This window comes from Megalopta genalis, chromosome 1 (genome assembly GCF_051020955.1).
Source record: "Megalopta genalis isolate 19385.01 chromosome 1, iyMegGena1_principal, whole genome shotgun sequence".
In the NCBI taxonomy this organism is placed as follows: Eukaryota; Metazoa; Arthropoda; class Insecta; order Hymenoptera; family Halictidae; genus Megalopta; species Megalopta genalis.
The window spans coordinates 8,648,408-8,675,498 of NC_135013.1; the positions used below are offsets into that span (position 1 = coordinate 8,648,408).

General features: G+C 39.0%; 1 protein-coding gene across 2 annotated transcripts in view; it reads left to right on the forward strand.

The window, feature by feature from the left end:
• Nucleotides 1-24,029, forward strand: part of LOC117228601 (uncharacterized) — a 404,255-nt gene extending 380,226 nt beyond the window's left edge. For both annotated transcript variants that reach the window (XM_033484435.2, XM_033484434.2), the window contains 5 exons: nucleotides 2,246-2,782; nucleotides 11,137-11,453; nucleotides 16,632-16,955; nucleotides 19,042-19,487; nucleotides 20,301-24,029. In XM_033484435.2, coding sequence (XP_033340326.1) covers nucleotides 2,246-2,782; nucleotides 11,137-11,453; nucleotides 16,632-16,955; nucleotides 19,042-19,487; nucleotides 20,301-20,554 — 1,878 coding nt within the window. In that variant the 3' untranslated portion in view covers nucleotides 20,555-24,029. The remainder of the gene's footprint in view (nucleotides 1-2,245; nucleotides 2,783-11,136; nucleotides 11,454-16,631; nucleotides 16,956-19,041; nucleotides 19,488-20,300) is intronic.
• The last annotated feature ends 3,062 nt before the right edge of the window (nucleotides 24,030-27,091 follow it).

The following is a 27,091-nucleotide window of genomic DNA, read 5'->3' on the forward strand; positions in this document are numbered from 1 at the left end:
TTTTTGAGCGGAGCGCCCGAGATAAAGGAAGTCTTATTTTCAGCGGGAAAGATTACACGTCCTTGCGAATGCATTTGATTTGATTTATTTTATAAATATACATTTTCCTATGTAAATATACATTATACATTTTCAAATATACATTTTCCTAAATAAAAGATAAATTTCAAATTTTGTAATTCACCATGGCGCGATATCTTTGGTAACAATCTCCCATGTGCGTTCTGGGTTTACTTGGACAAGTGTCGCAGTATTCGCTTTGCCAAATAGAGTTACCAGATATTTCTTTCAAGTTTAGAACATTTTCTGCGCAATCGTTGGTTTCCTTTATAGTTTCATTTACCGATTCGTCCGTGAAAAATAATTTAAAATATCGTATCGGCTGTTCAATATTTGTAGGAACTTGTGGTCCAGTGACCCGTGGCAATACGCTAAAAGGTATTCTATCTGGAATATGCAATTCTTCCGTAACATCGCGCCATTCATCCAAGTCTTGTAACGAATCTTCGCTTTCGCTTTCAATAATTCTCATTCTTCGTCTCTTTGGTAGTATAATTTCGCTACTACTACTCGAAGTGTCAGAATCATAACCAACATTGTCTTCCACAATGTCTTTTAACTCTTCGAAATCAAATACGTCTTCGGTATCGCTCGGCTCCAAATTCTCATCGTAATATTTATTTTTCTCCATGTTGCTGACCATAGAAAAGATCAACAAATGGTTTGATCGTAATGGTACAGACTTAGCACGTTTTAACTACAGATAACAATTGCTAACGCCGACGATAACGTATGCTAAAAACATTTGGCTCCGCAGCTGAGCCTTCGGAGTTACGGAACAAATGACAAATGTCTCCGTAGCGGAGCCTTCGGAGCGCCAAGGGTTAAAGTGTCCTCTCGCGAGACAAGCGTAATTTCTCCATCTAAAGTTACTTCACTTTCATTCGTCATTTACATCATCTTATCATCTACATCATTTGTGGTTCTACTCGACGGCAGAAGCATTTCCAAAGTTCCTCTTCCAAACGTTTTTGGAACCACGAATTCGGGTCTGAAGTATTGACAATATTCATTGAGAATCCTAAGTGGTTAAATTCAAGTTAAATTTTGTAAACAACGATACTTAAAAAATTATATAACATCGTTTAACACGCTGAGTGCCCAAAATCAGTCCCAAAAATTTCCATTGCTAATTTCCAAAATCGAGGTCATTTAATCACTGAAACAGAAACTAAAAAGTTAAAATTTATCATTCCTAATTTCCAAAATCGAGATCATTTAATTACTGAAACAGAAACTAGAAAGTGAAAATTTATAAAGGTAAACAATACTTTAATCCTTTCGCGTCCCAAAGATCTTAGTAAAAACAATTTGTCCGAACACGTCGCAATGAAAATAAACTTGGAAAACTAGTAAAAAAATTACTGTCATCCAAATATAACCAGCGCGGCACTCGGCGCGTCGAACATTTTCTTTAGCTACCGTAAGAATAAAACAATAATAATATATACAATATATTAGGTGTACCGGAAAGTTCTGTCCGATAGTGTCACTTCAAGTTTCAATCCATATGCACATGTTGATTTGAGACATATATGACTATCTCTCTTTATCGTTGCATTTACGCACATGTACTCTCCTAAATAAACTGAAACAAAGATGTCTCGTGTCATTATTAAGTGAGACGCGATCGTGAAAACACGGCTACCGATGATAATGCCAGACCACATGCTGCTTCGGCGACTCGTCAGAAAATCGCAGAACTAGGCTGGGAAATTCTGTCGCATCCACCATACTCCCCAGACCTAGCACCCTCCGATTATCACTTGTTCCTCTCTTTGCAAAACTTTTTACAGGAAAAAAATTCAAAACTGAAGCTGATGTCAACCAAGCACTAGCTGAGTTCTTCGCCTCTAAAAATAAATCATTTTTTAAAAATGGCATTTACAAGTTGCCGTCACGCTGGCAAGAAGTCATAAGTAACGATGGAAAGTATATTCTACAATAAATATTATTAAATGTATGAAAATTGTGTTATATTTCAATTCAAAAACGGACAGAACTTTCCGGTAGACCTAATAATATAACAATAATATTCGCGCGAAATATAAACTTTAGGTAAAAATGTCTAGTGCTCGGTCCACCACTTTCGCCCTCCCGAAACGAAATCCTAACGCGCCCCCGCCCCGCGGCGCGTCTCACAAATAAAATCCCGGCTTTACGTTTTCGATCTCTGTGGTCCCAGGTACACCTGTACTTCAGCGCGCTACCGGAAGACAAGATCCCGTACGCGGGTAGTGCCGGCGAGCGGGAGCGGGTGAAGCAGCTGCTGCAGCAGCTACCGCCGCACGACAACGAGGCCCGATACTGCAGCGGCCTGACCGAGGAAGAGAAGCGGGAGCTGAGGGTGTTCGCGGGCCAGCGGAAACGCGAGGCGCTGGGCCGGGGCCACGCGAGCCAGCTCGAGAGGCCTCACGGGGCCGGATGCCGGGAGTGCAGCAGGCCCATCGCCGCCGGTGAGATGGCGGTAGCCGCGAGCCGGGCCGGGCCCTCGGCCCTCTGGCATCCGGCCTGCTTCGTCTGCTGCGTCTGCAGGCAGCTGCTCGTCGACCTGATATACTTCTGGCGGGACGGCAGGCTCTACTGCGGCCGGCACCATGCCGAAACATTGAAGCCTAGGTGCTGCGCCTGCGACGAGATCATTCTCGCCGACGAGTGCACCGAGGCCGAGGGCCGCGCATGGCACATGAGGCACTTCGCGTGTCTCGAGTGCGATCGACAGGTAATTCTCTTTCAGGATCGATCGATTGCAAGATCGATTCCTCGTTTTTCAGCAGCTTTCGCGGCAACACTGTCGCGAATGGGACAGGATAACAGACGTTTACAGTAATTTCTCCCGGAAATGCCGTATCTCGGGTTGCTGCGAATTTCGCTGTGCTAGTCCTACGCCTATGTAATAATTTATTAATTTATTTTATTTATTGCTACGTTAATTTATTGTTACAATTTACTGCTATGTCGATGTTGAGAGTCGACGGAGTCGATCGAGCAAAATGGTCTGTTTAAGCGAGTCAAGTTAAAAAAAACGCGGAGCTACAAAGTATGTGACCGTCGAATCGTGGCATGTGGCCTTTGAATCGTGGCAAAAAATTAGGAATGAAAAAGTTAAGTCATCGTTTTTATTATCGCATTACTGTGAGTTCATATTAATGTTCACCGCTAATGTTACTGGCTGCTGACTTTTTTTGCCGACCGCCCCTGGTTTCTGTAAAAACGAGCCTCGAGGCTCGAATAATCGCGATTTCTGGGAGGAATTACTGTATTTAGGACGAGATAACAAAAGCGCTGAACGATCGATCTAATTCTAGGTTGAGCCATTCGGAAGATCGGTTCTTTTACTGTAACAATGCATCGATGAGATTCTTTTACGTTCACTTGCTTTAATTTTCATTTTTTTGTAACAGGTGATGGGGAGGGGGGGGGGAGATAGAAATTTACCATAAAAGTTCACGAGGATTAAGCATTTGCTATAACGTTGTAATAACTAGACTGTGGATTTTATAGATTTACTGTAAATAAAATTGATTCTAGGTAAACTTTAAAATATCAAAGAAGCTCTAAAAATTTAACACTGTTTATGTATTATTTTTAAATAACTTACTATATTGATTAAAGAAAGAAAGGAAATCCTACTTGCTTCTTGTATACTGTAATTGCTAAAGAAAATTGTCATTTTGCATAGGGATCCGCAGTCGAGTAATAACTCGAATTATATTCGCATAGGTGACTTTACAATTTTTTAAAAACAGTTGCGAGACAATACAATTCTTCTTATCGCGCGATTGTGACATCATTCATGAATGTCGCGTGAATCAGCGAAATGAGACAAAATTGTCTGTGCAACGGAATTTTAATGAACTTAAGAAGAATATAATAATATAGAAGAAATATAATATAAAGAAAAAATATATATATAATATTATAATATATTATTATATATAATATAATATAATATTATTATATATAATATAATGTAATATTATAAATATTATAATATAATATTATATAATATATATAATAATATATATAAGAGAGATAATATATATAAAAATATATAATATAGAGAAAAATTATGGTCCCAAAATTATGGTAGTTCTGGAAAATGGGGAGTTCCTGAGATCATTTGGAGTAACATTTTCCTTAGCGAAAATGCAATCCGCGGCTTCGTTTACGAGTTATTAGCGAAAAACGCTGACCAATGAGAGGCGAGTACGGCTGGCGCGTGGCATCCCAGCCAACGAGCGGTCGAAGCCCGGTTCCGTCGATTGGCTCGGCCGTCTAGCCCTAGGCGATCTCGCCCTCTCATTGGTCCCTGTTTTTCGTGAATAACTCGTAAACGAAGCCGCGGATTGCATTTTCGCCGAGGAAAAAGTTGCTCCAAATAAGCTCAGGAATTCCATTTCCCGAAAGTACCATAATTTTGGGACACCCTGTAGAATGTTAACTTGGACGTGGAAATTAGTCTCCGCGTCTCGCAGCGTCGATCCTTGCCGAACACGACTGCCGGCACCAATCAATTTCATTGAACTTCCATTCATCAGTCTACGCGCGACGCTTTTATTTCCTGGTCAGCCCATTAATCGATACCCACGTTAAATACTGATTGATACATGAATAGAGAGATACGCGTAGCAGATGTAGTTCCGGATTATTGCAGAGGGGGGTAGCGGCGGCACTGGCACGTGCAATCGCGATACACTATCGGTCAAAAGTTCGCGGAACATGTTTCGCCGCCGGGCTCCGTTTTCCAACATCGAATCGAGCGAAAAATGTCCTAGATTTCGACAACGTTTAAAACAACGGTGCTGAAATTGAAAATCGACCCTTCGTAGTCCGAGGAGCTCTTAAAAATAAATTTGGGATTTAGCATCCTGAAAAAAAGCTGAAAATATTATGCAATTAAATTTTAAAAATCGTTCTCTGATTTGTCCGAGTTTAATTTTCTGTCAGCTTTCTTCGTGAAACACATTGAACAATGAAGGAGACTTTCTGACTAATTTAATCAGATTCGTATTATTTCGTACAATTTTCTTTCACAGTTGCACAATTTTCTTCAATGTTTAGAACTTTTTCGATTAGTAATAATTTTTTGGTAGAAAAGAGTAATATTTACTCGATATTCTCAATTCAATTGTATTCGATATTTTCTTGAGTGCATAAATATTGGTAAGAACAGAATTTTATACCGATTTAAAAGTCATACTAAACAAATTAGTATTAAAAATTACGATTCAAGCACATGAAAGCTCGATAACAGCTGAATCCAAAATAGTCTTTTTCACCTTATTTCCATGTTGTTGAAATTGAGCTTGGCGACCCGTAGAATATTTAATTCAATATACAAGGTGTCCCAAAAATGTCTCGCAATCCGAAAGCAGAAGATTCCTGAGGTGATTTGAAGCAACTTTTTCCTTAGCGAAAATGCAATCCGCGGCTTCGTTTACGAGCTATTAACGAAAAACAGTGACCAATCAGAGGCGAGATCATTTGGCGCGAGACGGCCGAGCCAATGAGCGGAACTGGGCTCCGTGCACTCGTTGGCAGGACCGCCGCGCGCCAGCCGAGCTCGCCTCTTATTGATCAGCGTTTTTCGTTAATAACTCGTAAACGAAGCCTCGGAGAAAATTTTCGCAAAGGAAAAAGTTGCTTCAAGTGACCTCAGGAACATCCCATTTCCGGTTTGCGAGACATTTTCGGGACATCCTGTATAATTAAAAATAAATATATATAGTATAATAAATATTTAATATATATTATATATACTATATATAATATAATCATATATAATATATTAATATATATATAATAATAGTATATTATATATATATATATTATATACTATATATATAAATATATATAGTATAATAAATAAAAATATTCAATCAAAAGCTCTTTGAAAATTTAATACAACAATTTTTCAAGATGCTACGGAATCCCGAGTGCACGAAGTTAATACCCGATTCGCCCTTAATTGTTTAATTTATTCCCACCTAAAAATTTCACCGTTTGAGAATGAACCACGAGAAGGAAGAGTCGAATTACATGGAGATTTTAGCGCGAGGCCTGACGAACGCGACGCGACGGCTTTTCCGGCGCGTCGGCGGACAGCGCTTTTAGCCGGCAGTGTATGCGAGCGATTCCGTCAGCGAGTCCGCCGACTCGATAAGAAGCTTTTGTCTGGTCCACGCGGAAGAGACGCGGAGCGGCCGGGTCGCTCTGCGTATGACATTTATCGACACCCTAGATTCGATGAATTATTGCGCGCTAGTTATCGGGCGCGCGCGGCCGTCGCGGGGCGTAGGTGGGGAGGGGCGGGGTGCCGGCTCTGAGACTGACAGCTGAATCGTTCAGGGGGTAAACGACTCTCCGCGGACCCCGGCGCGGCGTAAATAATCGTCGCGTTCGCAAAAAACCGTGGACGCGTCCGCGGCCGTCCGCGTTTCGCGGCGCCGCGATTGCCGGGCAGTTTCGCAACTTCGGCGCCGTTAAAAGTCTTTAAGGTTTCACTGGATCAACGACTTTGGTCTTTCGGATGAATCACTGGGATTATATTTGAGACTTAAGCTAAAAGAGAGACACTACTGAAATCATTACAAGTCTTCGAGGTTACATGGGGTCACTGATCTCGGTTTCCAAATGCGAAGAGCTTCAGGTTGAAGTGTGACATTTAAATTGAAAGTTCCTGAAAGGTACTGCTCAAATCGCTAAAAATCTTCAAGGTTACACGAGAATGTACAATTAACCCTGATGTTATATTATGTTAATGTTATACAGGGTGTCCCGAAAATTTCCTGATTCCTGAGGTCATTCGAAGCAACTTTTTCCTTAGCGAAAATGCAATCCGTGGCTTCGTTTACGAGTTATTAACGAAAAACTGTGACCAATCAGAGGCGAGATCATATGGCGCGAGACGGCTGAGCCAATGAGCGGAACTGGGCTCTGCGCACTCGTTGGCTGGGCCGCCGCGCGCCTCTTATCGATCAGTGTTTTTCGTTAATAACTCGTAAACGAAGCCTCGGAGAAAATATTTGCAAAGGAAAAAGTTGCTTCAAATGACCTCAGGAACATCCCATTTCTGGATTGCGAGACATTTTCGGGTCACCATGTATATGATGTTAAAATTCAACCCTGACTTCGGTTTCCAAATGTGAAGAGCTTCAGGTTGAAGTGTGACATTTAAGTTGAAAGTTCCTGAAAGGCACTGCTCAAATCGCTAAAATTCTTCAAGGTTACACGAAGATGTACAATTAACCTTTTTGGTACGGCTGAATTCTGCGCGAGGCTATTTCTCTGGACGGCAGAGTCTGATGTGTACTGTACAGAGTCTGATACTGTATATTCTGTCTGTATATACAGGGTGTCCCAAAAATGTCTCGCAATCCGAAAGTGGCGGGTTCCTCGGGCCATTTGAAGCAACTTTTTCCTTTACAAAAATTTTCTCCGAGTCACCGTTACCGAGTTATTAACGAAAAACAGTGACCAATGAGAGGCGAGCTCAGCAGGCGCGAGGCGACCGAGCCAATGAGCGGTACTGGGCTTCGCGCGCTGGTTGGCTGGGCCGCCTCGCGTCAGCCGTACTCGATTCTTATTGGTCACTGTTTTTCGTTGATAACTCGTTAACGGTGCCTCGGAGAACATTTTTGTAAAGGAAGAAGTTGCTTCAAATGATCCGATGAACCCGCCATTTCCGGATTGCGAGACATTTTTGGGACACCCTGTAGACTGTTGTAAATCGATGCGAAGACAAAAGAAGTGTGAAACAATGCATACGAAGACGATTATTTGGTTCAAACGATGAGCGAGTGAGCTACTAGAGCAAGCCACTATAGTGGCGCGTCGTCCAGAGAGATGACATCCGCGAATGCCGCTATAGTGGCGTGTCGTTCTAAAAGATGACATCCGCGAAAGCCACTATAGTGGCGCGTCGTGCCTAAAAGGTTGAAACCGTACCAACGGGGACCGTCGTTCGTTCGCGCGATAAAAGGTGTCCCCGAGCGCGACGGGACGCGCGCGTTCGGTCCGCGGGCCGTCTCCGGTCCGGGGCAAAGCACAGTTATAATTAGACCGCAGATGTGTTTGTATGGCTCTGACGTGTATATACGTATTCCTTTTCAACGTGTCCAGGCCGTCGTAATAGCTGACCACCCTGCTGCCCTCGGTGCATGCTCCGGGCGCGTAACTAGGCTGCGAGTTTTATGCTCGCGCGACTAGGTGAAACATGACACGACCAGACGATTAAAATTTAATTATCTTCTAGGACGATATCTACTCGGGGCGTGTCGGCGTAAAAAAAAGGAGCAAGCATTTTAATTGTTGGTCGAGCGTTACTGTTTCGCATAACGGAACATAAATCGCGGGGTACGCTGAGAAAAAACTGGGAATTTACAGAGCACTAGGAGCAGCTGTTTTGTATTGCAGCTGTTTCAAAAAATAACATTGAGACATTTATTATTATTATTATTATATATATATTTTATTATATATTTTTTATTGTATATATTTTATTACGTATATTTTATTATATATTTTTTATTATATATATTTTATTATGTATATTTTATTATATATATTTTATTATGTATATTTTATTACATATATTTTATTATATATATTATTATATATATTTGCCAAATTAATTTCCATTTACTTGAATTTATGGTAAAAAATGCTACCAAAACACACATCTTCAAAATGTCATCTTACAAATTACCGGTAGCCGATGTTCACAGGGCTACGCACCCTATTATAGGGCAGCTCTTTGCCTCTGTTCCCGTTTTCAAAACGTTCCGAAAGACAGGTGCGCTATCGCAGCACAGCTGCCTAAACGGAAACTGGTACCTGGTCAGAGAGAAGTCACTTTAATTCACAGACTTAAATCGGACGATCTTTGCAACCTGTTGCTCATTCTAAAGGGTATTCGATCCTCGAGTCCTATATACCGAAGTCAACGATCTCATGAAACCTTTCGTGAGTCGATAGATTTGAGTTAGTGGTGCTTGGGAACCTCTTAGTCTTCGATCTCCAGCCAAAGGTTCTTCAGACCAACGGACTGAAGATAGCGACCTCCTAGAGCCTTTTAAAATCAACTGACTTGAATAGTGGGGCCAAGGAACGTTTAGCTTTCGTCTCAGACATTAACTTAGAAGTTTCCTTGAGACTCGCAGATCGAAGTTCGTGATCGCATTGAAACCTTGAAGACTTTTAGCGAGGAGGTATTTTTAGCTTCAACCTGAAGCTCTACACATTTGGAAACCAAAGTTAGGGTTAAATTTTAATATCATATATAACATTAATAATATATAACATCAGGGTTAACCTTTTAGGCACGACGCGCCACTATAGTGGCTTCCGCGGATATCATCTTTTAGAACGACACGCCACTATAATGTCTTTCGCGGATGTCATCTCTCTGGACGACGCGCCACTATAGTGGTTTGCTCTAGTAGCTCACGCGCTCATCGTTTGTACCAAATAATCGTCTTCATATGCATTGTTTCACACTTCTTTTGTCTTCGCATCGATTTACAACAGTCTACAGGGTGTCACAAAAATGTCTCGCAATCCGGCAACAGCGGGTTCCTCGGATCATTTGAAGCAACTTCTTCCTTTACAAAAATGTTCTCCGAGGCACCGTTAACGAGTTATCAACGAAAAACAGTGACCAATAAGAATCGAGTACGGCTGACGCGAGGCGGCCCAGCCAACCAGCGCGCGAAGCCCAGTTCCGCTCATTGGCTCGATCGACTCGCGCCAGCCGAGCTCGCATCTCATTGGTCACTGTTTTTCGTTAATAACTCGGTAACGGTGCCTCGGAGAAAATTGTTGTAAAGGAAAAAGTTGCTTCAAATGGCCCGAGGAACCCGCCACTTTCGGATTGCGAGACATTTTTGGCACACCCTGTATATACAGACAGAATATACAGTATCAGACTCTGTACAGTACACATCAAACTCTGCCGTCCAGAGAAATAGCCTCGCGCAGAATTCAGCCGTACCTAAAAGGTTAATTGTACATCTTCGTGTAACCTTGAAGAATTTTAGCGATTTGAGCAGTGCCTTTCAGGAACTTTCAACTTAAATGTCACACTTCAACCTGAAGCTTTTCGCATTTGGAAACCGAAGTCAGGGTTGAATTTTAACATCATATACATGGTGTCCCGAAAATGTCTCGCAATCTGGAAATAGGAGGTTCCTGAGGTCATTTGAAGCAACTTCTTCCTTTGCAAAAATTTTCTCCGAGGCTTCGTTTACGAGTTATTAACGAAAAACACTGATCGATAAGAGGCGCGCGGCGGCCCAGCCAACGAGTGCGCGGAGCCCAGTTCCGCTCATTGGCTCAGCCGTCTCGCGCCATATGATCTCGCCTCTGATTGGTCACAGTTTTTCGTTAATAACTCGTAAACGAAGCCACGGATTGCATTTTCGCCAAGGAAAAAGTTGCTTCAAATCACCTCAGGAATCCCCTACTTTCGGATTGCGAGACATTTTTGGGACACCCTGTATAACATTAACAATATATATTGTACATACTCGTGTAACCTTGAAGACTTTTAGCGATTTGAGCAGTGCCTTTCAGGAACTTTCAACTTAAATGTCACACTTCAACCTGAAGCTCTTCGCATTTGGAAACCGAAGTCAGTGACCCTATGTAACCTCGAAGACTTTTAACGATTTCAGTAGTGTCTCTCTTTTAGCTTAAGTCTCAAATATAAACCCAGTGATTCATCCGAAAGACCAAAGTCGTTGATCCAGTGAAACCTTAAAGACTTTTAGCAACTTCGGTAGCGTCTCGCATGAACTGTTACCTTAGATCTCAAACTTCACCCTAAAGACTCTTCAGCTCCAAAGTCCCTGCAAATCTCCCGAAGCCTCGAACAGTCGACTAACTCCTCAGTTATTAACCCCGAGGTCCGCAACTTCGGTCCGAAAAAGTCTCAGCCAACGAAGTCTCGGTTGCTCGGGTCTGTGGTTTGCTGGTTTGCTGATCCTTTTTTTTTTAGGGAACAGGCTATCTCCCAAGAAGAAGTTCGCGGGGTCAGCGATCCCTGGCTAAAATCTGCATGTTTTTTTCTTCCAGCTGGGGGGCCAGAGGTACGTGATGAGGGAAGGACGGCCGTACTGTCTGCGATGCTTCGACGCCTCGTTCGCCGAGTACTGCGACAGCTGCGGCGAACCGATCGGCGTCGATCAGGGGCAAATGTCGCACGAGGGTCAGCACTGGCACGCGACCGAGGCCTGCTTCTGCTGCGCCACTTGCCGTACCTCCCTTCTCGGACGACCATTCCTGCCACGAAGAGGTGCCATTTATTGCAGCATAGCGTGCAGCAAGGGAGAACCGCCGACGACACCGAGCGACTCGTCCGCTGGCGCGCCACCGCCACCATCTTTCCTCAGGTACACACGGTGAAACCTGTATGGCGGACATTCTTCGGGCCCCCTTCGCTACGATGTCGGTTGAATCGCGTGCACCTACCGTCGAGATTATCGCAATTAGACCGCGGATCTGTATGCGATGTTACTACGCCTTCGTCCCCGATCTTTATTTAATCTTAAATTTTATATATGAAATAATTTTGAACTATAATCGAACTAATGTTAAAATCAATGTATGAAAATTCTAAATTCAATTTTACGATACATTTCTTTTTTTTTAAATAATTACATCCTTGTGTATAAATATATATGAAATTCGATAATGGTATATTGTCGTTTAAATTACGTTTTCTAAGACATAGAATGAATTCTATAATAAATATATAATAGTTGGAAATATGAAAAATATATGAATAAATCGTACTGAAATATTTAGTTTCGCAATAGGATCGATGTACGGTATAAAAATTTCAAGATTATATTTTATAAGACACAGAATGAATTCTATAATAATATAATAATAGTTGAAAATATGAAAAATACATAAATAAATCGTATTGAAATATTTAATTTCGCAATAGGATCGATGTACGGTATAAAAATTTCAAGATTAAATTTATAAGACGCAGAATGAATTCTATAATAATATAATAATAATTGGAAAAATGAAAAATATATGAATAAATCGTAATAAAACATTTAGTTTTGCAATAGGATCAACGTACGGTATAAAAATTTCAAGATTAAATTTATAAGAACAGAATGAATTCTATTATAATATAATAATAATTGGAAAAATGAAAAATACATAAATAAATCGTATTGAAATATTTAGTTTCGCAATAGGATCAACGTACGGTATAAAAATTTCAAGATTAAATTTATAAGAACAGAATGAATTCTATTATAATATAATAATAATTGGAAAAATGAAAAATACATAAATAAATCGTATTGAAATATTTAGTTTCGCAATAAGATCGATGTACGGTATAAAAATTTCAAGATTATATTTATAAGACACAAAATGAATACTATAATAATATAATAATAGTTGGAAATATGAAAAATATATGAATAAATCGTATTGAAATATTTAGTTTCGCAATAAGATCAATGTACGGTATAAAAATTTCAAGATTATATTTATATAAGACACAGAATGAATTCTATAATAATATAACAATAATTGGAAAAATGAAAAATACATAAATAAATCGTATTGAAATATTTAGTTTCGCAATAAGATCGATGTACGGTATAAAAATTTCAAGATTATATTTTGTAAGACACAGAATGAATTCTATAATATTATAATAATATTTGGAAAAATTAAAAATACATAAATAAATCGTAATGAAATATCTAGTTTCGCAATAAGATCAACGTACGGTATAAAAATTTCAAGATTAAATTTATAAGACACAAAATGAATACTATAATAATATAATAATAGTTGGAAATATGAAAAATATATGAATAAATCGTAATTTATATAAAAATATATTTATTATAAAAAAATAATATTAATAAATTAATCTTATTTCGCAATAAGATCAATGTACGGTATAAAAATGTCAAGATTATATTTTATATAAGACATAGAATTGAATTCTATAATAATACACAATAGATGGAGAAATGAAAAAAATATTAAAAAAGCCTAATAATATTTTTCGTTGTGGAATAAGATCAATATATGACACGTAAGAAACAAAAGCATAATACAGTAATATCTCCCTAACTGGCGCTCAGATTTTGCACAAAAATGGACAATTTGAAAAGTGGAGATACGATTATTCGAGCCTTGCAGCTCGTTTTTATAGTTGTTGAAAATTCGTAACAATAAAAATGAACCATTTTTGTAGACAATCTGAGCGTCAATTAGAGAGACATTACTGCACTTCGTTCATCCTTGTTGTACACTTTAAAGCAACAAATTCTATATCACTGACACCGTCGCATTTCGAAGAAATATATTTCGCAGCCTAACCGGGCAAAGACGATATTTAAGATCCGATCTTGAAATATGCGCAAGGATTAAATTCTCTTTAATGTTCATACAGTTTCCTATTTCATCTGCTTGTTGCCGTTGCAACTGCGCAGGCCTCGCAGCCTAATGGCAATGTCATGACTCAGTGCATATCTGATTCTAATATCATGATCGTAACACCGTGAATTAGTACAGGGATTAGGAATCCGGCTAATCTAACTAGTTCATTAATTAGTCCTCGATCCGGCCATAGATATCACGCGATCCCAGATCTAATCTGATAAAAGCGGCGTGTACACAACTGCGAATCGAATGGAGTGGACATTCCCGGTCCCCCGGTCCACCGAGATATCCGTAAACGATGTATAGTACAAGTATGCTGGGCAAGATTGTAACGTTGCTTACCGCAGTTATGAATTATTGCACGGTCCAAGGAATCCTTTCAACCTGTCGGGTATTAATGTCTTTGGCGTGGCCGCAGAACTAACGCGGAAAGATACGTTCCGTCATGTTTTCTATGCGTCGCTGTTATTAAATCAGATCGGATCTCTCGGCCGAATCTGTCCTAGTAATGTACACGTTGTTTATGGAGCGTCCGTTTATGTCGCGAATTAGTAATGTGTCCTGTTAGTTTATGGTTCGGATAGAGACATCAGAACGAGGAACTAGTTTGACAACGGCGATGTCGATGAACCAGGAATGAAATGCTTTTTGTGATTCCGAGCTGATCGGAGTCTTCGAGTCCAATCGGGTCCAATGGGTTCTGTCTTCAGGTTCAATCTTCAGGTTCAGTCTTCAGGTTCAATCTTCAGGTTCAGTCTTCAGGTTCAGTATTTAAGTTCTGTTTTTAAGTTCAGTCTTTAGGTTCAGCTTTTAAGTTTAGTATTTAGGTTCAGTATTCAGGTACAATCTTCAAGCTCAGTCTTCAGGTTCAGGCTCAATCTTTAGGCTCAGCCTCCAGTCTCAGTATTTAGATTATATCTTTAGGTTCAGTCTTTAGCCTCAGTCTTTAGGCTCAGTCTTCAGGTTCAGGCTCAGTCTTCAGGCTCGGCCTCCAGACTCAGTATTTAGGTTATGTCTTTAGGTTCAGTTTTTAAATTCAGTCTTTAGATTCAGTATTTAGGTTCAGTATTCAGGCTCAGTATTCAGGTTCCGGCTCAATCTTCAGGCTTAGCCTCCAGTCTCAGTATTTAGATTATATCTTTAGGTTCAGTCTTTAGCCTCAGTCTTTAGGCTCAGTCTTCAGGTTCAGGCTCAGTCTTCAGGCTCAGCCTCCAGACTCAGTATTTAGGTTATGTCTTTAGGTTCAGTTTTTAAATTCAGTCTTTAGATTCAGTATTTAGGTTCAGTATTCAGGCTCAGTATTCAGGTTCCGGCTCAATCTTCAGGCTTAGCCTTCAGACTCAGTATTTAGGTTATGTCTTTAGGTTCAGTTTTTAAGTTCAGTTTTTAGGTTTAGTATTTAGGTTCAGTATTCTGGCTCAGTATTCAGGTTCAGGCTCAATCGCCAGGCTCAGCCTCCAGACTCAGTATTTAGGTTATGTCTTTAGGTTCAGTTTTTTAAGTTCAGTCTTTAGGTTTAGTCTTCAGGTTCAGTATTTAAGTTCTGTTTCTAAGTTCAGTCTTCAGGTTCAGTTTTTAAGTTCAGTCTTTAGGTTCAGTATTCAGGCTCAGTATTCAGGTTCAGGCTCAATCTTCAGGCTCAGGCTCTGCACTCAGTATTTAGGTTATGCCTTTAGGTTCAGTTTTTAAGTTCAGTCTTTAGATTTAGTCTTTAGGTTTAGTATTTAGGTTTAGTATTCAGACTCAGTCTTCAGGTTCAGGCTCAATTTTCAGGCTCAGAATTTAGGTTAGGTCTTTAGGTTCAGTTTTTAAGTTCAGTCTTCAGTTTCATTATTTAGGTTCAGTATTCGGGTTCAGTCTTCAGGCTCAGTCTTCAGGCTCAGTCTTCAGGCTCATTCTCAGGTTCAGTTTCCAGATTGGGTCTTCAAGTTCAGTCTTTAGATTCAGTCTTCAAGTTCAGACTTCAGAGTTTCAAATATTCTCAGCCTCGTTTAAGATACCAAACTAGTTTCGAAAGCGGAAACTTTGGACAGCGTGAACAAGGTGCTAATTGCCCGCAGTCATAAGACTCTTTATTTGCTCAGCTGCTGAATATAAACCCAACAATATGGTCCTCCAATATTAGCACCCTTTCGCGTCTATATTTATCATCATAAGTTTAAGAACTCTACGAATCGTGACAAGATTAACTAAATTTAACGCTACCGAGTAAAAATGATCGAAGAGATTATAGAACGATTTGTCAGCAAGATGACTAATGCTTCAATTAGCAATTTTGAGAAAGGTGTCGATCTCTTTAGTCTCTTACTAACCAACACTTTCGACTAGCAGTCTATATATATTATATATATTATTATATTATATTATATTATATTATATTATATTATATTATATTATATTATATTATATTATATATATAGTAGAAGATTCGAAATGACATAAAATAATATTGTGGTATAAGAGAATTACTAATAATAGCTACTGAAAAAAGTTGCAATAAGAATAATTTTATCTTCAATAATTTCAATCTTACTGTTACAATAATAACACCAATGGATAGCCGAGATTCTTCTGATTAAAATGAGTCCAAACACGATGTAAATCGGATTACATTTATGGAAATGCTAATTATTATAGATTACTATAAATTGCTTCTAGACTGCTATTAATCCTAGAATAGCTTACGGTAAACCAATTTGCATCGTGTTTGAGCTCATTTTAATCGGAAAAATCTCGGCTATCCATCGATGTTACAATCATAAAGGTAACACGACAAATATTAAAAATAATCGGTAGTTCAGCAGGTCCGCGGCTAAACTTTTCTCGACGTTGACTTAAAATGGCTCCGACTACGGAGGGGGTCGAACTTCCTCGCTGCCTTTCGAATCCGCGTAAATTGAATCGCGAGCGATTGTATTTGCGTCAGCAAACTGACGACAATGTTTGAAATTGCCACCGTCGAGAAGGACGGCGACCTCTTCGGCTCCTCGGCGACCCCGACGCAGCATCGTCCCGGAGTCAAGCACCAGAAAACATCAACCCTTATGAGAGTACATATTTGTCCCGGGGCCCCGACCGCCTCCGATTGTCGTTGCCTTCGCGACTCTCTTATTGACCTAACGGATTACCATTCGACTTTCCAGGACCGGTCGAAGACAGCCGCCAGCCAGCGAGGGTTCCTCGAGTCCGCCGCCGCCGCCGCCGCCGCCCCCGCCCCCGGGATCCAGGCACACCCTTGGATCGCCGCGCAACTCGCCCCGAATGACCAGGAAACATCATCAAACCTCCGCTTCGTTGGCGACGACACCGACGCAGAGCACCCTCAGCCCGGAATTCACGGTCGACGGGTTCCCTTCGAGCGGCTCGAGGACAGGTGGCCTTGACCGGGTGCTGCTCGAGAGGAATCTCGAGAGACTGCTCCAGGAGCGTAGTTCTCATCCGGAGGAAAATCGCAGCGAATTGGGAAGGTAAATTGGTTTGTCCCCGGCCGGACCCGGGACCCTTCTTCTCGGCCCTATTATAGGCTATTATTTATATATATATATATATATATATATATATATATATATATATATATAATTATTATAATATTTATAATAATTATATAATAATATATATTATATATATATATAATTATATTAATTATAATATAATAATATTATATTCTATATTGTTATAAAATTATATATATAATTATTATAATATTATTATATATTAATTAATTATATATTTATATATAATTAAATATATAATAATATATATATATATATATTAATTAATTATTATATTATATATATATATTTATATAGGCTATTAATTGCAACTTCTCCGGAACTACAGGCTAATCAGAAAAAGGACCTAATCTTGTCGCTGTTTTCTTACTCGCAGACCTTTTTCGGAAGTTCGCCCTTCGAGCAGGACGCTAGAAGCGGGTCCAATTAATGAAAATTTCGAATTTGCTGTCGACTTGAAGTACAACGGTAGTGTTAACCCTTTGCACTCGAAGCTATATTAACTGTAAATTTAAATTAACCTTCCCGACTTATGGTATTTCCATTTTAATGACAAGGTGCATTTTATGCATACGAAATCGAGTCTTGCGACTCATACAACAGTTAGACTTTTAACAATTCTTTATACGTAAACTTTGTTATTATAAAAATTATTTTGGACCGTGGTGTAATAACAATTTTCGTGGTGCCTCGGAGTCACCACTCGAGTGCAAAGGGTTAATATGTGGCGTTGGCAGAATCGGACATTAATCGAATACAATTTTTTTTTTATTCGATCGACGTTTCGAATACTTTTTCCCATTAAAATGTTATTTGACTGATCTTTCGAATAAATTCATCGACGAAAATTTGATTCGACTAATCCTCCGAATTAATTCTACGAAGAAAATTTTATTCGTTTCGCTTTGTTCGTCTTATTGAAATCAACTTTGCGAATTACATGCAAGAATTCGCATACTTATTCTTAAAATTGTTATATTTTAATAGAATTTTTAGATCCTGGTCTACTTTGTCTCAGAATAGGAAAATCATGATTTAAAAATTCAATTTCTGGTCATTACGTTAGGAACAAGAGAAAAAAGGTCTGCAAGCAACAGCCTCCATAAATATGGTTAAAAATAAGTTTACTATAATCACATTATATTGTATTAATACTAGACTTCGGATTTTATGCATTTATGGCAAAATTGGTAATAGTAGAAAGATAACAAAAAAGTATCTACAAAATATTAAAATAAAAATCTGAAACAAAAATAATAATCTAAAAAATAGTAGAAAGATAACAATTATCTAAAAATATCAATGCTCTATTTTTCTTTAATCTATTAAAGTGATTAAAAAAGAATGAGCTTACTATTTAGTTTCTATTTTTCGCAACTAATGCAAACAATTTTTATTTTGCGTACAAATCCATAATCTAATTATTATAATACATTATAATATAATACAATATAATATTATATTATAATAGAATAGAATATGTTATATTATAATATAATAGATTATAATGTTATATTATAATATAATAGATTATAATGTTATATTATAATATAATAGATTATAATGTTATATTATAATATAATAGAATATAATGTTATATTATAATATAATAGAATATACTGTTATATTATAATATAATAGAATATAATGTTACATTATAATATAATAGAATATAATGTTATATTATAATATAATAGATTATAATGTTATATTATAATATAATAGAATATAATGTTATATTATAATATAATAGAATATACTGTTACATTATAATATAATAGAATATAATGTTATATTATAATATAATAGAATATAATGTTATATTATAGTATAATATTATAATATTATATTATATTATAATATATTAGATTTATTTAATATAATATTATATTAAATAAAATTATATTAAATAAGATACTTTGATTTATAAAATATTCAAGGCTGATGTTGACTTGGCAGTCAAACTGTTAAATGACCTCAGTCCACCAATAATTTCTATCCGCGCAAGCAACCGCAATTTAATCGACGATCAACGTTTCAGGCTAATGCAAGCAAGAGATCGAGAACCGCTAAGATGCGTCCAAAACTGCGCCCCGTCGCACGCGTCGAGCATGCCGGAGCTTCCGCCGCCCCCGCGACCGTCCTCGAGAGGGTCGGCGTCGGCGTCGTCGACATCGACCGGCGCGGTCGCCGGCGCCTCGGTCTCGGCGACCGCTCTCACCCAAGAACCGGCGACGTCGCCGACGAACCTGATCGTCGGCCAGACGACGGACCCCCCGACGCCGACGTCGCGACGCGTCCGGTTCCAGGGTGATCTGGACGTGAACGATCACGCGGCGGCGTCCTCCTCGCGCGTCACCCTCTCGCCCTCCAACGAGAGGAATTCGTCGTCCTCGCCGTCCCCGTCGCCGGCGTCCTTGTCAAGGACGAATGTGTCCCGATCGAGAAGCTTGCAGCCGGAGGAAGTCGCCGGCTCGTCGACCTGGAGTGCGTACAGTTTCGCTGTTTTGCATACAATTCGTCGGCGAATGTATTCGTAATGTCATCTCTCGCTAGACAGCGGATCTTCGTGCAAAAATATATGCGGAACAATGAAACCAATTATACAACGCATATTTTCCGTTTACCGTTGCGATTCGAATTACAATATGCTATTATGGTTTTTTTTCGTATTGTCGACGACGAATTGATGCGTTTGTAACAACTTGTTTATTTGGAAAATGTCCGTCGGATATAATAATATTATTATATATATTATATTATTATTATTATATCAGAAGGACAGTTTATAAGTATAAGTATATATGTGCGTATTTATTTTGAAAATGTCCTATTATTAATTTAATCACTATTATTGCTATTATTATTATTATATATTATATTATTATATTATATTATATTATAATATATAATATAATAATATAATTACTATTATTATTATTATATATTATTATATTAAATATTTTATGTTATAGATATAATAATATATAAAATATATAATATAATATTATAATTACTATTATTATTATTATATATTATTATATTATAATATATAATATAATAATATATAATAATAATAATAATAATAATTATATTATTATATTATATATTATAATATAATATAATGTAATATATACTAATATGCTATATATTAATATATTATAATATTATAATATAATAATATATAATAATAATAATAGTAATAATAACGATAATAATAATAACAAAGTAGGAAATCGAATGCAGAAAAAAAGCGAAATTCCTCAGGTGAAATTATCATTTTTTTTTTGGGGCCCGTAGGCGTGGCAGGAGGATCGAGATCGAGGATCGATGGCGAGGATGACGACGTGGAGAGCTGCTGCTCGACTTGCAGTTCTTCCAGCAGCTCGGACGAGGCGCAAGCGTACGCGCTTCCGCCGAGAAGAGCTTACGGCGGCGTCAGGATCTCGTACGTGCCGAACGACGCCGTGGCTTGCGCGAGGAAACGGGGGCCAACATCGTCGCCGTCTTCGAACCAAGCACAAAAGGACACTGAAAAGTGCGTCGTGTCTTGATGACGTCTCCGGGAACCTAAGACTACCGTTTTTCTACTGTACGTGCCACTGACGAAAGCGCTTTTACAGCGACGGAACACGTGTCCGTGCATAACTGTCTCTTGCCACGGATCGCCTGTGCTCCTTCCAGCATACTAATTCCGTGTAGAGAAACCAGCCCGAGCTTTTACGAGAAAGTTCGAAACACTCGACGAAAGGTTTAACATCGTTTCGATGCACTTGGACGGGCTTTGATAACTCGATCTTGGATATCGATCGCTTGTTTTCGACGATAGTTCGGTCGTTCGTGTTTTCTGAAATCGGAACGCATATTTTGGTACGACTTAGTATATAGTGGCCGTGGGGTCGAGACCAATCCAGTGACCTGTAATATCGCTCGCGTGATCATAAATTCATTTTAGGAAATATCAACGACCTAGAACAGTTACCTTTTCTATCTTAACACTATGCCGTCCGCAGATCTTAGATATGATTCTTTCGTTTGACGCCGGCGTAATAGCTTGGAAATTTTAGATTTAAACAAAAATGTCGAAGATGGCGGTAATATAAATTCCTAAAATTAAGATATGTCATCCAAGAATTTTCGTACTTAATTTTTAGTTAGATAAGTGCAATGCTATAGTTAGTTTGCTGTCTTTTAACACCCAAGAAATATAGTTAAAATGTTATTTCAGTTTTTTAAAATGCCACCAAAGTGATACCACCGGCATACAACAGATTGTTTTTGCATGGCACCAGCGTGGTGCCACTGGACAGCATAGTGTTAACAATGTTTCCTTCGACCCCCTAATTGATCCGCGAAATTAAGAAATCGAGGCTAAAATTGTCTATCATTATTTTTTTTTGTCACTAAATATAGATTTTTATTTATTGAAAACTGAAGAAACAGATAAGATAAAAATGTACGAAATATTATATTATAATATAATATAATAATATAATAATAATAATAATATTATAATATAATAATATTGTAATAATAATAATATTATAATATAATAATATTGTAATAATAATAATATTATAATATAATAATATTGTAATAATAATAATATTATAATATAATAATATTGTAATAATAATAATATTATAATAATAATAATATAATATTAAGCGTACGAAATATTTGTATTCGACACGATTGAATTTTTAAGTAATGTTACTCCGCGCGGTCACTTAAGGGGTTAATATTCCTCCCATCGTCAAACAAGATCGAACAATGTCCAATAGATCGCTATGCGTGATCAGAGCACGGACGATCGCGAATAAATGTCACCGGGACAAGGACGCCATTCCGCCGTTGTAGATTGGAGCCAATCGGCGCGATGTATTAACATTATAATTTATAATTATAATATTCGAGTCTCGATCGGACGCAGCGAGCAATGCGCGAGGACGAGAGGAAGAGAAAAGAAACCGCCGAAGTTCCTAAATCTATTTCTTCGCTGTGTCGAACGCGCCCGAGATTCGACATCTTCCCGCTCGATGGACTCACACACATGGAATACTCGTCTCTGTGTAAATAGTGGATGTACTTCCGAATGGGCCGCGGCGCCGGGCACCGAAAGCCCGCCGCGCGGCCGCGCTTCTCCTTCTATTTTTTATTACACCCCCCGTCGATGTAATTTGATAATGATAACGTTTATATTTTAATACCACTGTCATTCCCCCTGCGACGCGCGAGTTCAAACCCCCCTACCTTGTAACTCGAGACGAGGCACGGGCACGGATTGCTCCGTGGAAGTCGGGAGCGAAGAGACCACGCCCGCCTGGCCTCCGCACGACGAAGCTCCTCCCACCTCTCTGACGTCATTCGCTCCGCGGGACAGCGATCCGGCTCCGTAGAAGTCGGGAGCAAGGAGGCCACGCCCGCGCGACGAGGCTCCTCCCTCCTCTCTGACGTCATTCGCTCCGCGGGCCAACGATCCGGTTCCGTGGAAGTGGGGAGCGAGGAGACCACGCCCGCGTGGCCTCCGCGCGACGAAGCTCCTCCCTCCTCTCTGACGTCATTCGCTCCGCGGGACAGCGATCCGGCTCCGTAGAAGTCGGGAGCGAGGGAACCACGCCCGCGTGGCCTCCGCGCGACGAGGCTCCTCCCACCTCTCTGACGTCATTCGCTCCGCGGGACAATCTGGCGCGCTCGTTGCCCGCGTCTGCCCCGTACGCTGTCGGAATAAGATACTCGCGACGATCTTTTTTATTATCGGACTGCGGACTTTCATGCGAGACGAACATATTCCAAGATAATTGTAAGAGGTTGAACACGATGTAACAGTATTCTTAAATCCTTCTGATACCTTTACCGTTTGTATCGTAACTATTAGGTTTTAATGTGAACGCATCAAATCCGCGGTCTATTTATTATCGATGGAATTTTGACCCTTAAGCGGACAATTGCTGGCAGAGATTGAATGTTTCTTCATTTAGCTAATTGAATTCTATTTTTATTCGTACCAGTATGAAGCAAATTAATTCAATGATTTCTTTTGTAATCTATCGGTCGGTAGCAGTGATTGCAATAATATTATTTATTTGCATCAGTATAAAGCAAATGAATTCAATAGTGGCTTTATAATCTGCACCAGTATGAAGCAAATTAATTCAATGATTTCTTTTACAATCTATCGGTCGGTAGCAATGACTGCAATGATATTATTTATTTGCATCAGTATAAATGAATTCAATAATGGCTTTATAATCTGCACCAGTATGGAGCAAATTAATTCAATTATTTGCATCAGTATAAATGAATTCAATAGTGGCTTTATAATATGCACCAGTATGGAGCAAATTAATTCAGTTATTTGCATTAGTATAAATACATTCAATAGTGGCTTTATAATCTGCACCAGTATGGAGCAAATTAATTCAATTATTTGCATCAGTATAAATAAATTCAATAGTGGCTTTATAATCTGCACCAGTATGAAGCAAATTAAATCAATGATTTCTTTCATAATCTATCGGTCGGTAGCAGTAACTGCAATAATATTATTTATTTGCATCAGTATAAATGAATTCAATAATGGCTTTATAATCTGCTGCCTAGTGATAATAACAGCGTTTTTGTTTAAAATAAAGAGAAAAACAGTGAAAGAATTGAAAAAATGATTAATAGTGCTGTGAACAGTTCTAAGCATTAAAAATTGTGTAGAGCGTAGGGGAATTTTGTAAGGCGAATTTTGGAAAGGAAATTTTGAAAGGGAAATTTTGAAAGAACGCTTAAGGGTTAACGCGACGACTTGCCGGCATTAGAAACGAATCAATAAAGACTGAACTTTGCGCGGGTATCTTTTTCTGGCGTCGTATGCCCTTGCCCAAAACTCTTATGGGAACCTGACGAACTCCGCACCGCGACGTTTCCGCCGCGGCACCGCAGTGTCGCGTTACGCTTGTAAGTACAAACGACAGTTTTTCAACGATGTAGACAATCTGAGGAAGTATTCGGGAAATAAATCGAGATGATGTCGATCGACATGATGTTTGTTGTGTGTTTCAATCGAAATGCTCTCCCACGCGTCGCTCACTTTGGCTTCGACTTTATTTACGTTTTTTAAGTAGTTCGTGTCCTTTATCGTGGATCTTTGTACAGACTTTATTTGCAACGTGCAATAACGAACAAATTGTTTCAGAGTATTTCCTCCGGCAGCACGGATCATTGAGAAAGGCGAGATACGGAGATCGAGGATTTATAAAAGAAAATCGTGGATTTATAGTGAAACGCGAAGCACGCGCCGAAATTAAGACTTTAATAAAGTTCTATGCATATTTTATTGCTCCAGAACGTAGCATTTTATTGAAGTTTTATTTTTGATAAAGAATCTATAGTTCTTTTTGTATATTTCGTTTTTTCATTAAAATATGTTTCTTTAATTAAGCCGGCAGATTTTTTCATTCTCCCTCCTCGACACCATGAACGAACGAGAACCGGTTTCCAGCAATTAAACAAGACAATTGGTACGTAATTATAAGACCATCTGGTGTCTGGCCATTAAAACGGTGTTCCGCGACCACTGCCCCCCCCCCCCCGAGATTGCAAGATAATTTTTAAATTAATTGCGCTTTCGAAAATCAGTTTTGTCAATGATTATTTAAGAGGCTTCTCGTTCGTCGTGAAAAAGTGCGATGAACCGAAGCAAACGAGTCCAACGGTCTCTCCTTAAATCTTAATTGTGCGGCATTAAAAAAACGTCGACGGATTAAATCAAGGATGTTTCAAGGTTAATTAAGACTTTTTCAACTGCAACATATTTTTTTGTGTACTCGCCGCAAGAAGGAAACGGTACGATTAAACGGTGAACGTCTATTAACGTGAAATATCGTCGAACATTAAATTGTGCCCATTTTTTCGATGCAATTTCTTCTACGAATATACGAGTCGACGAGATTCGCGAATGAGTTAAGTCTATAGGAATTCAGTAACTAACACCGTACGAGTGACATCGATATATTCTGTCAGAGATTTCCCAACACAATATGCATCCGTTCTCTCGCAACGCAGGCGTTTCTACACTTTCTGCATGGACGCGAGAGCCGATCGAAATTCTCAACCATAACACTTTCAGGGTATAAAAGCCACGGTGGAAAAAAATAGAAAAAAAATAAAACAGATCTCGAGACCAATTTTCTGCGATCGCACCGCTGAACGGCTAATTACGAAGTCAATATCATCGAATTTCGCTCGAGACCCGACTTTCTACCATGTCCGAGTCGAAACGATAACCCCTTCTTCGTTGGAATCGTGTAACAGGCATTCCGCGGCCATAAAAACCGCGAGCGGAATTTTCACGGTAGGAACCTGACCACACGAGAAAGCATTTCCCGTCTCGTGAAATCCAACGAAGACGAAGTCTTATGAGTGGCACTGGGTGAATGCTCAGGCTCCGTCTGCGTTGGATAACGAACCGTTGCTTCCTCGAGCAATATCGTTAACAATGCCACGAGGCTTGTTTATACAGTAACGTCTCCCTAACTGACGCTCAGATTGCGCAGAAAAAATGGACAATTTCGGAAGAGGAGACACGATTATTCGAATCTTGCAGCTCGTTTTTATAGTTCTTGACAATTTGCGACTGTGAAAATAAACCGCAAGATTGGAATGATCGTATCTCCTCTTCCTAAATTCTCCGTTTTTGTGGACAATCTGAGCGTCAGTTAGGGAGACATTACTGTATTATCATTTGCAAAATCAAAATTGTTTGTGCATCGACTGTAAAAAGCATCAGTCAATTAGATTGTTCTTTCTGTAACGATCTTAATAAGCTGCGAATAATGCAGAAAGCTGCCAATAATTATTTTCACGATTTTTATTAGATTGGCACGTCGGTGGATTTGTTTTTCTAATTTTCGGCAGTGTCTCGAAATAATTCAAATTGTTATTATTATTATTATAGTAATGTCTCTCTAAGTGACGCATAGATTGTCCACAAAAATCGACAATTTGGGAAGAGGAGGATACGATTATTCGATCCTCGCGGTTCATTTTTATAGTCACGAATTGTCAACAATTATAAAAGGAGCCGCAAGGCTCGAATTGTATAAAGAATATGAAAATCTAAAAAAACATAATAATATTAATAATAAAATTAAACTATCTCCTCTTCCTAAATTCTCCGTTTTTGCGGACAATCTGAGCGTCAGTTAGGCAGACATTACTGTATTATCATTTGCAAAATCAAAATTGTTTGCATCGACTGTAAAAAGCATCAGCCAATTAGATTGTTCTTTCTGTAACGATCTTAATAAGCTGCGAATAATGCATTAACGTTCTCAAATTTCTTGAATATTTTTACGTTTCCGTATCTCTTCGACTCATTTTTGTCAAAAATGCATAAAATCGGCAGTTCATTCGTCACGCGTTAAACAAATAGTTTTTGAACGGATTGATCGAGCAATAAATAAGTTGTAAAATTAAATATGTGCATATCGAAAGTAACAGAAAGAATAGGATTCGTTACAAAATATATTCGTAGAACGCAGAACACAAGGATGATCGTTATATTTTTGCACCAATTACATGCATTCTTGTCCATACCTCGTAACGTTTGCGCTTGAACGTATGCAAATCGAATCGTATTGAATATGCAATTGATCATATGGAATGTTGCTTTGACATATATACAGGGTGTCCCGAAAATGTCTCGCAATCCGGAAATGGCGGGTTCCTCGGATCATTTGAAGCAACTTCTTCCTTTACAAAAATTTTCTCCGAGGCACCGTTAACGAGTTATTAACGAAAAACAGTGACCAATGAGAGGCGAGCTCGGCTGCCGCTGTGGCCGAGCCAACAGCGCCAGCGGTCGAATCCCAGCTCAGCTGGCGCGAGACGACCGAGCCAATGAGCGGAACTGGGCTTCGTGCGCTGGTGGGCTGGGCCGCCTCGCGTCAGCCGTACTCGATTCTTATTGGTCACTGTTTTTCGTTAATAACTCGTTAACGGTGCCTCGGAGAAAATTTTGGCAAAGGAAAAAGTTGCTTCAAATGACCCGAGGAACCCGCCACTTTCGGATTGCGAGACATTTTTGGGACACCCTGTAT